Below are 12453 nucleotides of genomic sequence, written 5' to 3'. Positions count from 1 at the left end.
TTAAACCGGTTGCGCGAGATGAACAAAATGTCATTCATCAGTTCCCTGACATACGTGTTTCTTATTCCAACTATTTATACAACAATGCAACTCTGTCGAACAAGCATTATCTGTCTGTCGGACCGAATAATTCAATACAGATTTAAAAAGAAATTTATTTTTGCGACAAGTTTACGTCGAATTTCCTGAAATAATCTAAGTTAGTACAAAATAGCAATGTGTCAAATTTGTAGTTTGCTTCCCGCCTGTGTATACATATTAAAAACATCAATACTTATATTGTATAACAGAACATCGCGGGTAAACCTACGTGGAATTAAATATTTATGATATTATGATCGAACATGAGTTTAAGCCATTACTTACACTTGAATATTTATGCTATTAACATTGAAATCTTAAACTCATTGATCGTTCGAAAGTAACTTCCAAAGATAAGAAAAAGTAAAAGCAAATATAATGCACTTTATAATTTTTCTCATATTATTTTGTGACACTGTTGATGATTTATTTGTAAATATGATTCTCTCAAAAATGACACTATTGTGTCAAATGACCGCTAGCCATCTGTCTACGTGATTTGTGAAACGCGCGTCAAGATCAACGACGAAATCTTACGACTGCGACTGCTTAGTTGGTAAAGTTATAAATGGATCGTCTCTCATTAAAGCTCGGTCTGACTGCTCGGTAAAACTTGTGAAGTTCGTATCAACGCTTACCAATGTTTATTCACGCGAATGCGAGGGAAAGAATAATCCGCAGATTTCTTTAATGCAATTTATCATTAAGAACACTCGTCTACTTCTTGAACGATTCGACACCGGAAAAGATTCTCGTAATGAAGAAGAAACTAATTTCTCTCTTTGTTTCTTTTGTGTACTTTTTATAAGTGTTAATCTCCCATTTGAAATTGAATGATCGGCTGAATGGATTATCATTATTACGACGGTAATTACCGATTATTACTACTATTGTCATTATCATTTCGACTGATTGACCGTCGAAATTAAATTGTTAAAAAAAAAATTGCATTTATATCAATTATGATATCCTTCAAGATTCTTATGTTGGGATAAAATAAACGAATGAAACTTTCCGTTTTATACCATTGATTAAATTTTTGATATTTTTATCCGGGCTGTCAGCTGCCATATAAAGTGCAATCATAGCTTACGCTTCTTTTTGCGCGACACACATTTTGTTTTTGCGTTATATAGCTAACGACTTCCGACGTGCGAAGAAAATTTGGACCATTACTCGGGAATTCTGATTGTAATTAAGTGTTGCTGGACGGAGATTGAGTTTAATGAGACGTAGCGTTTTCTTCGCGGCATGACTCCTGACAAATTTCTCGAAATAAGCCGGTCCTCGATAATAGATTAACAAACAATTATATGATGAATGTAATAACGTAATATTTTTTTAATATTGAGATAGATTGTGTACGATATATGTGTCGATAGGGCGGAAAAAGGGAACCAACGAAAGCCGGACCGCAGATATCGATAAATATTTACGCCCATATATGTACACGACTGCTGTTCAAATCGTACAATCGCTTAAATCTTTTCATTCAATTGAGATTTCGTATCAAGGAACGTTCTAATTTTCTCCACGTTCGGTCAGAGAAACGGAAAACAATGTTGCAAAACGACATGGCTTTTAAAAACGTCGAATCGCGAGAAAATCGCGGAAATTATATACAGATTTATATTAACGACTCTCTCTTCGAGCGCGAATATCACATTAGCGTCACATTTCGACCGGTCACTCTTCTCTCAACCATGATAACGGGATATTATAACATTATTGTTCTGGAGATACCCGGAATAGTTAAATGTGATTATGTAACGGAATAAACTTGCAATCGCAATAAATTAATCTTGACGCGCTCGCGAGCGATTGCACGCGGTATTATCTCAACAAACAACGGTTATGTAATGGAGATATATAAATGCGGTAAAATAAAAATGATCAGCTATAAATACGATTGATTCACGTGTAAACGAACGACATATATTAGATCGCGATGACTTTTTTTTTCCCCCAGCACAAATTTTTATCTCCGTGAAATTTGCCAACGAGTATATTCCTGAATTTCTGAGATTTCATAGATTTTTTATTGCTATCCAATAAAATATATCAATATGCAGCATTAATCATTCGTCACATATCATTTCGATTTTTTTTTTTTTTGTGTACATGATTTAAGTTTGACGTTTTCGTATTAATTTTTTTCATTTCTAATAAATGAATGTTTGTCCCACTTTTCACGAGAAACAACATTATATCGGATGAGTCATTCAATGCAAGAGAAGTAAAAATCTTTATAAACTGGCCGCGCGAAATGCAAATCGAATGACGAATCCATTCGGCAAATAAGAGAAAATGAAATCCAATATAATTAGTCCGATAAGAGAAGGAATGCCTCGCGATTATTGCGTAATATAGATTCCATAATCGTGAAACGCCTTAAGCTATCTTATTCCTTGGGATGTAATTGCGCGCGATAATACTGATTGGGCAAGACACACACGTCTTAAATAATGGCAAAGTTTAATTAAAAATTTGCGCGCGATATAATTGCTTTTTTTTTCAGCGTTCGTCTCTTATTTTCGATTAATTATAGCTGCACCTTTGTTATAACCACGTATTTAAACAAATTAACGGGTGCGAAAGAGGAAGAACGTATTGAAACGAATATGCGATATGATCCTGTTTCTTATTTGACTATTCAAGGACAAAAATTTTCAAGGATTCAGAAATCTAACGAATGAGGCACGCGAGTCTGTGCCGCGTGCCTGATTCTGATATCTTTAAATTATTATTCAAAGTATCAGCGTAATATACGCAGTTTGTAGATTCGACCTGCATAACAGCGATTGAACTTGCGAAGCGTGAACCGGACATGTCTAACCATGCGTGACTGGGAACATGGCACGATTCGATATTCTAGAGTGCGCATTCTGAGATCGAAGATTCTAAAGATCTGCGCTTCTTGGCCCTATTCCTAGTAATTTCACCCCCAAGAGCGATCAAAAAATATACCTGCAGAGATTCATCTTATTTCACGAGCACTTCCAATTGAATTACTCTATTTAAATTACATTAGTATCAATCAAGTGTACGCGGAATTTGAAATGTAGACATAATGATAAAAAAAATGCAGACTATCTCTAGTGTTTTTATGTTTTTTAACACAATAACGCTTTTATATCATCGTGTATCTAACCGCAAACCTTCTTTTGATTTATCTATTTTCAGATACTGGCGCGCCCTACGTATTGTACAAAGATAATATGGAGAGACCCCAGGGTCAGTGGGGCCCGGGGCCGGGATCTCTCCAGGACGGTGGACTGTACCCGCAGCAACAACAACAGCAACAACAGGGTTCCTCTTCGTCAGGAAGTCCACAGCAGGCCTGTGGTCCTCCTGTCGAGGGTAGCGAAAACGGTCCCCCGCCCTCCTTAGCATCGCCTGTGCCCTCACCGTATCCTTCGGCGCCTCCCGAGCCTCAGTCTTTGACCCCACCGGACGATGATATACAATCGAGTCAGGCAACGTCCCAACAACAACAACAGCAGCAGCAGCAGCAGCAGCAGCAGCAAACGCAGCAGCAGGTCCAGCAGCAGCAACAACAACAGCAGCAGCAGCAGCAGCAAGTTCAGCAGCAGCAGCCTCCACAACAGCAGCAGCAACAACAAACGCAACAACAAGATCACTCGCCGCAGCAGCAGTTGACTCCTCACGCAGAGGTGGATCGCAGCGATTGTTTTCCTGGCGCCGGGGAGCTGCAGCAGTATCCGCAACACTATTTCAAAGAAGCTCGGCCGCATCCTTCACCGTCCGTGCCACCTCACATGCTCACTCCTGGCGGCTTTTCTGCGCTGCACTATCTCAAACAGCCCGGTGTAATGTTGACATCCCTCGGTCAGGGCGATGGTGGGCCCGGCTTGGACGCGCATCAGTACGCCAGTACAAACGCGCCCAACATGGCAACCGGGCTGCCCGACATCGTGCAGCAGAGCGGCAAATCGTCCAAGTCCGGCAACAGCGATCTGCGCCTGTTCAAGTGTTTGACCTGCGGCAAAGATTTTAAACAGAAATCGACTCTGCTACAGCACGAGCGGATCCACACGGATAGCCGGCCGTACGGGTGTCCGGAATGCGGCAAGCGGTTTCGACAACAATCCCACCTCACGCAGCACCTACGCATACACGCTAACGAGAAGCCGTACGCTTGCGTTTACTGCGAGCGTACGTTCCGGCAGCGTGCCATCCTCAACCAGCATCTGCGCATCCACTCGGGTGAGAAGCCATACCAATGTCCGGAGTGCGGAAAACACTTCCGTCAGAAGGCGATCCTGAATCAGCACGTCCGCACACACCAAGGCGAGCATTTCTCTCTGCCTCCCAGACTCCCCAGAGGGCGTCCATCACAACCACACACTGACCCACCCACCGGTTCTAACTCATTACTATCGCAACCGCCGTCGCCACCGTCACCATCGGCATCATCATCATCATCATCGTCGTCATAATAATAACCATGTTTATTACCGCCGGCGGTACAATAACCCGCATACTAACAATTCATCTCGATTCTCTTACCTGTCCAGTGTATGATTTACCAGTGGCGGATTTAGAGCTCGGAAAATCAAATAATTGTAAATTGACAGAACAATGTGTGTCTTTAAATAAAAACGGGATAAATTCACCACTGGTCTATATCACCTATATCCCTCACCAGCCTACCAAAACTCGTGTTTTTCTTTGAAAGTTCTCGGAAACTAATATAGCGACGATTTATCAGACACAATTTGCCGGTATCATCGGCCTCGTTGCCGCTAAGGCCAACCGGCGGGTAAGAACGGTTGAGCTGGACGCGAAAACGCTGGTGAGCTGTGAGATAGAGCAGCCCCCGCCTCCCCTTCTTTTCCTTTCCGATCCTAAACGATCCAACTCGTCATCTAGTCTAATCCGCCTGCCTTTTAACAACTTTGGTTTTTCGCGTTAAGGTGGACATCGGCTTGCCAGCGGCTACTGCGTTTCTTCTCGTGCATCTATCGCTGCTAACTGCTAATAACTTTCACTGGGGATCGCGCGATGAATTAAATTTACAATAGCTTCCCAAACAGCACAAAAGTCCAAAAGACGTGTAAATGCCGCGGAATAAATCAGGATCTTTCTTTAGACGTTTTTCTCGGACGTTTGTGTTGCCTGGGTGTTTTCGCTCGAATTTGAGCGATTTTTTAACGCCACGCTTGATTCGTGTTACAATTAACATGTAGTTTTAATCCGTCTCATTAAACCGGACTAACGATCTTCCTTCTTATTCCGTCCGCCGTGGAATACCGCCGATGAACGTGGACCGTACTTTCGTTACAGACGTGAGCCCGCACCTCATCTTCAAGAACGGAATGACGCCGACGCTCTGGCCGCAGGACGTTCCCTTTCCACCCGAGGAGGGTAAAGAGGAGGTAGCGTCGACGTTCGGCGACACCGACACGCAGTCGGGCGCGTTCAGTCCGGCGCCAGACGCAAACTCCATCCAGTACCCCGCTTACTTCAAGGATCCGAAGGGCGGCAATCACACAGTCTTTGGCGCGGGCGGCCCGGGCAGCTTCGGCGCCCTGCAGTACATCAAGCAGCAGGGCGGCACGAAGAGCTGTCTACCTGATGTGATACAGCACGGCCGCTCGGCTGGCATGCCGTTGTACGTGCGCTGTCCGATCTGCCAGAAGGAGTTCAAGCAGAAGTCCACGTTGCTGCAGCACGGATGCATACACATCGAGTCGCGACCGTATCCGTGCCCGGAGTGCGGCAAGAGGTTCCGTCAGCAGTCCCATCTCACGCAACACTTGCGCATCCACACGAACGAGAAGCCGTACGGCTGTGTGTACTGCGGGCGCAACTTCCGTCAGCGCACGATTCTGAATCAGCATCTGCGCATCCATACGGGCGAGAAGCCGTACAAATGTCAGCAGTGTGGTAAAGACTTTCGTCAGAAGGCAATTCTGGATCAGCACACGCGCACCCATCAGGGCGACCGGCCGTTCTGCTGCCCGATGCCCAATTGTAGGCGGCGCTTTGCCACCGAGCCCGAGGTGAAGAAGCACATTGACAACCATATGAATCCGCACGCGGCCAAGGTGCGTCGGAACTCGAACGGTGAGACGAAGTCGCCCGGCACGCCCGCGGGCCTGGGTCCGGTTCCCGTACCCCGTGGTACTCTCACACCCACGGTCGTCAAGCCGGAGCTTTACTTCCCGCAGTGCTACGCGCCCGCGTTCAATCACCAGCCGCCGGTGTCAACCGCGCAATTTCCCGGCGCCCAGGCGAACGGCGTGTCCGTGACCGGCGAGTTCAAGCCGCCGACCGGTCTGCCGCCGCAGTGACTAACCGTCCATCCTGCCGCCTACTAGCAAGCAGGAATCCCCGCGCTGAGGTTTCAGCGCTGTTTCGGGCCAGCCGCGTTGGAGGCCGACGCGACATCGAACGCAATCGTCGCCGCCGCCGCCGCCGCTGCCGCTGCCGCGTCCAACCGATGCAGCCAGCAGCCGATCCAGCAACATTACCCGTGACATTTATCACTGTGCATTTATTAGAGTTGTCTTTTTTTCCGCCGTTTTACAACTCGCTCGCTCTTCTTGTTCCATCGCTGTTTAGCAGAGCCTCGGAACGTGTCGCCAGCTAGTCCCGGACTCGACGGTGAAAACGACGGTCGGTTTTTCGTCGCGCGAACCCGTACAACACGAACGTCCAAGAGACCTCGCTTCTTTCGTTTTCGATTGATCGTCGGACAAAATTATCCAAGTGATATGATTGTTTTTTCTATCTCTTTCTAAGTTGTAGCGCTTTTGCTATAATACGGACGGAGAGATGAAACAACGCCGAAGAACGGTTAAGATTTTTGCGTTGTTTGGGAAGCAAGGAGAGGACGTCGAGTTCGCTCTTACGTATTCTGTGTATTAGAAGCAAGCGTATCCTCGCGCGCCGGATAATATCGCGGAAAAACGACGTCCCAGTCAGGATCATTAATTATTATTGCATTTTTGCTACCGAGTGTTGCAAACGATGATGCGCAGTTATACTCGCTCAGGTATTAGTCGCTCAAACTCGTAATAATTTTTGTGACATACGTTTTCTCGTTTACGATGTATACTATCGCGATGCAATGATTTGTTACTTGTTCGCAGTTATCCGTCACTCTTTATGATAACGTCGGATTAAGATTTGATCTTTAAAAGACTTTATGATCCGTTATTGTCACTGCGCATACATGCACGCCAATGATACAAATTCATCGACATATGCAAATACCGATTTCCGCTACGATCCGCATCATCGAGCTATCGATCTTGCACGAGGGAACGCGAGGGAATAGTTCGAAAAATCGTCTGCCGCTCACCGTCGAGTTAATTCATTAGCCAGACCAAGGTAAAGCAATCAACGAAGGATCTCGTCTATTTCTCCGTACGTATTTTTTTTTATGATTAATCGATCACGACGTACCTTCTCGCGTTTCTTTCGTGGACAAGGGAATAGCACGAGAGAGTTCGGGGCTCTTATCCCTCCCGCGAGGCGCGTAGGCGATCCCGAAGAGATTGACAAAAGAGTGTTCCCGCGAATCCGTCTGTCTTCGCATCTCGCGGGACGATGGTGCATGCGTCGCCCGGGGCGCCGCCGTTCACCGTTCAAAACGCCACGTATCGCCAAACGGGTTGAAGATGTTCGATTTCGACCAGACTAAAATGATTGTGATACAATATTTAACTTGCCTATGTTTTAAAATGTTTCACGAGAGAGAGAGAGAGTGTGAGAGAGAGAGGAAAAGAGAGATAAATAGATGGATAGCGAGAAAGAGAGGTATGTTGTGCTTCTCAAGGGAAGCGCTTACACGACCACGTGAAGAATGCCTGTAAATATGTAAAGCCGTTCACTTCAAACAAAGAAGAAGAGGAGGAAGAAGAATGAAGAGAAAAACATACGATGGAGAAAGGTGAAGTATGCGAGTGTGTGCGAATGCGATTGAGTGCGAATGAAACGGAAAAAAGTAGCACTGAATGACAGGGTGGGAGAAAGAAGATATAGGGGGTTGAGGTGGGTAGAAGGATGGGGAGGGGATGATATGACAAGCGGAAAGGAGAAAGACGCGAAAGATTATAGCTAGAATTTATAGAGGACGACGTATCCTCCCACTGTGCTGAGCCATAGCTTTCGGGTAGATCGGATCAAGAATCGACGAGACGATATACCGCGATGCGCAGCGCGAAGGGGATGGAGGGAGATGCGCGCGACTCTTGTATACTATAGTAATATTTGAATGTATATTTATACGACAGGTTACATTATATTCTAACTATATATACGACGATATTTTGAATCGGTTTTAAAAAATCAGATTGGTGCTGATATAAACAAAAAAACTAGGTAAGCGAGTACACGAGACAAAAAAAAAAGAAAAAGAAAGAGGAGGGAACGTGGAAGAAGGCTGAGACACCGTAGAGTTTAGCGTTTAAGTAGCGTAGACGATAGCGCATAGCTCAAGGTAAAGAAAAGACTTTGAAGGACCGTACACAGGTCCGCTCACATCTCGGAGAATTATCATCATCATTCTTAAGAAAGAGGAAGAGGAGGAGGAGGAGGGAAGAAAAAAAAACACTTCGTGGCAATACTTAAGTGAAGAGTAAAAAAGAAGAGTAGGAGGGTGGGAGGGGGGAGGGGTGGGAGAAGATGTTTCAACGTACTAGGGAATAATCTTTTAAAATTTCTATATTAAGACGTGTGATCTCTCTAATTATTGTACATTACATTAATGAGTCTAAACCTAGAGATGACAAGATGCATTAGCATAATTACGATTACGTATTAGGTGTTCTACAGTTAGTCTTTTGTCATTTTAGAGACACAGAGATCTGAAGATGATAATTGTGCGGCCATATTCTCTGTGGCCTGTTCGTAGTGCCTCGGAATTGCTGCTCGCGGCAGTGATTTGACCGTATTTTAGGAAGGTAATATTATATTATATTGAGGAACCGCGATTTTATCGATACACTCTCCAATATACAATATTGAGAAAAGAAAAAGGGAGAAAAATCGCGCGTCGTGAGGCGTCACGTTAATAAACGACTCTCATTAAATTATTATAACGAAAGAAGATCTACTTATACACATCGCGTCGCGAAATGAAACCACGATGACAACGACGATATAATCGTGGTGGTTATCCTTTTTTTTTTTTTTTTTTTTTTTTTGTTACTCTTATATTATAATATTTTTTACTTTCTTCCTCTCGTGCATTACATAAAATGCGAAGCTATGATAAAAGAAAAAAAGAAAGACGACCAATGGGGAAATATCGAAGGCCAGGAATGGCGGGATCTTTTCTGATGGCCGTTCGTAATATTTACGAGTATTATTATTGACGTTAAAATTACATCATTACATTTTCCCACGTAACCTTTCTAGGATATTTTTATCAGTTTTGCGGTTAAATGAAATAAAAAGGCGCAAACAAGACTCGTTAGGCATTAACGCTCTTCTAAGTCAAGTCGAAACACATCGATTTCCGTATGCCTTCGTACATACAATGTCTGCCCGAGAATTTAAAGAGTTAATATCGTTGTGCTCCGCAAATAGAAATTATTCTGCAATAGCGTTTTGGACGCTAAACGATCGAGCCCGGTGAACGATAATTTAACACTTTAAGATTTTTTTTTTTTTCTTTTAATGGAAGTTTCAGGATAGATAATTGGAATAAGTATACTATTGTGTGGTTTACTTTAAATGTACAGTCGTATCCAAAGAGGATCTTACAAATGATAGATTTACTTCACTATTACTCCTTTAATTGTCACGTTTTATTATGGAACTTAGCGTTTACCGTATCCCTCGAGTATTATGACAGATGCTCAATATCCCAGTAATGTTGAAAACCGCAACTGCCGTGTTTACGTAACACTGCGTTTACGCGCGGACATCGTGAGACTAGACATTTTTCACTTGAGCATGTATCCTTCTAGGATTTCCACTTTAAGACTCTAACTCGGTTTTGCACGAAAACGACTTAAAATATGGTTGAAGAAATAATTCTCTTTTTCTTGGTTTTCTTTTTCTTTATTATAATAAACTGCTAATCGCGCCACAACCGTTTCTCAACTCGAAGGATAATAATTCATTTTTGCCGCGAACATCTGTCCTCATTTACATGTTTAACTCGTTATTGGAGGCAGGCTATTTTTATCGATCGGATAAATGTCAATGTTCGGAATATGTTCTCGCGCGTCTTTCATGAATAATAATAAAAAAAAAACGGTGATTTCTATTATAATCAAAACAAGTGATCACATTCCGATAAAAACTGGAACTATTGTTTATAATTATACCATTTTTTAAAAGAAATGTTTATAATACTTATTAGCTGGAAATTTTTTTCAAGAAGATTAAAAGCTTATAATTTCTTCATCAATATCTATGAGACAAAAAATTTTAAATAACGCAACTTGTAGAGTCATTGCGAGATTTATCGATAAAATATTCCGCAGTCGCGATTCATTTTCGTATATCACACGATGCTTTTTTTTTTTTCCTCGAGACATCTCACAAGAGTTTTTTCTTTTAAAAATCTTTAACACTGCTCGTATACATTTTTTCGCCATTAAAATTACTCTGCTCTTTCATGGGACGGAAAAGAGAATTAAAATACTCTCAACTTATAATTCAATTAACGGAAGCATCTTATTAAATTCGCAATATATAATCGCGATCACATCAAAACTATTATATTTATAACATAGAAAAGATTAAACAGCTCTTGACCAAAAGTCGAAAATTTTATCAAAATCCTCTGCAATTTTTAAAAAAGAAATTAATGAGCAGCACTATGTATGCGCTTTCCATCCAGTCAAATCAAAATAAAATCGAGAATCTTGCAATAAAGATGAAGATTTTGTACAATTGGATCAGTGAAACTCGGCCGCGGGGAAACATTGCGCGTAATGCTAGAAAGAATAGCGGGCGCGAGAATTTTTCCTCGAACGAACGGAGAAACCGCAATATACATACATAAGAGGGGGAAAAGGAAGCACGTGACAACTTTTCGGACTCGGTTTGAACTTATCCATGCGCATGGCCGATTGTACTTTAAAGAAATCCGAAATGACGAAAATAAGCGAACACACGAAAAATATACACATGCCAAGCTTGGAAAAAGAAAGAAAGAGAGCAAGGGCAAGAAACACATGCATACATAGACACACACACACACACGCACATAAACACACATATTTGTTTTCCGACGTAATCTTCTTTCTCTCTAATGAGTCAAAACGTTATATATCGAAGCGAATTGAGTTTGATCGCGATTGAAAATTGCGCAAACCGAAGAATGCGAAAAAGAAGATAATAACTGTTGTAGACAATGTGTAGATAAAGACAGATATTTGTTTTCTTTATTATTATTATTACTATGATATACTCGATAAAATTGTATAATCATATTATTGCTATTATTATATATATATATATTATTTTATTAATATTATTATTATATTATATTACTATTATATATATATATATAATAATTATATTATATATTATTATTATTATTAATTATTAAGTTTATACAAGAGAGATATTGTGCGTATGTGGTGCATTTTTTATTAGTTAGTATCATCATAGAGTTTTGATCACCTTTGTTTTTTTATTATGCTATATCCCGTCGACTGTATGAACTTTTATCACTCCGTTTTCATATCCGATATTGTAGCAGTCTCCTTTTTTATACACTATTATCGATAATTGACTATTAGTGCTTATGCTTATTATATTCTAATCTCGCAGTCACAAAATCCGCCGTGTGATATAAATAATACGTATATTCGAATGTCGCGAACGAAGAGGTAGCGATGTCGGATTAATGGTTTTTATTAATCTCTTTTTTTTATATATGTATTATATATTATATATATATAAATATTTTATATATATAAATATTTTATATATATATTGCAAGATGTATTTTTTGCAAGGAGGGAGGTCCAGAGGTTTTCTAGCCGAGAATGACAGGGACGTTACTTGTTTATTTTAAGTTCCGTATACGCGCGAGATCACGGAATTTGTCGCGAGTCGCTGCGCGAGCAGACAATGAATTTATTTAAGGAAACTAATGTGCAACTTTAAGATTACTTAAGAAGGGGAAACTGCAAACACATTAATCTTAGATACATATGTTAATTTTTAGAAGAAAAGAGGGGAAGATGCGTGTGTGTGTGTGTGTGTGTGTGTGAGAGAGAGAGAGATATATACTGATATTTTTTTCCTTTGATCCTGTAAATATTATCGGCTTCAGAACTCGAAAGATCACCATCTCGAGCCCTCGTCTGCGAGCGAAACTGGTTCGGGTGGTTAGACGACGAAGTCGGAAGATTGCGCGGTGCCATTTCGATCGAC

The 12453-nt window shown here is 41.7% G+C and overlaps 1 protein-coding gene across 2 annotated transcripts in view; it reads left to right on the top strand.

Annotated features, from left to right (window-relative positions):
* Positions 1 to 8700, top strand: part of LOC138944641 (zinc finger protein 502) — a 43644-nt gene extending 34944 nt beyond the window's left edge. For both annotated transcript variants that reach the window (XM_070315463.1, XM_070315460.1), the window contains exons 2-3: positions 3265 to 4392; positions 5389 to 8700. In XM_070315463.1, coding sequence (XP_070171564.1) covers positions 3300 to 4392; positions 5389 to 6398 — 2103 coding nt within the window. In that variant the 5' untranslated portion in view covers positions 3265 to 3299 and the 3' untranslated portion in view covers positions 6399 to 8700. The remainder of the gene's footprint in view (positions 1 to 3264; positions 4393 to 5388) is intronic.
* Positions 8701 to 12453: the final 3753 nt, after the last annotated feature.

The sequence above is a fragment of the Polyergus mexicanus genome, unplaced genomic scaffold (genome assembly GCF_030449975.1).
Source record: "Polyergus mexicanus isolate NDT 795.1 unplaced genomic scaffold, iyPolMexi1.0 SCAF_2, whole genome shotgun sequence".
In the NCBI taxonomy this organism is placed as follows: domain Eukaryota; kingdom Metazoa; phylum Arthropoda; class Insecta; order Hymenoptera; family Formicidae; genus Polyergus; species Polyergus mexicanus.
The sequence above is the reverse complement of the archived record's forward strand: the minus strand, read 5'-3'. Positions and strand labels throughout refer to the sequence as shown.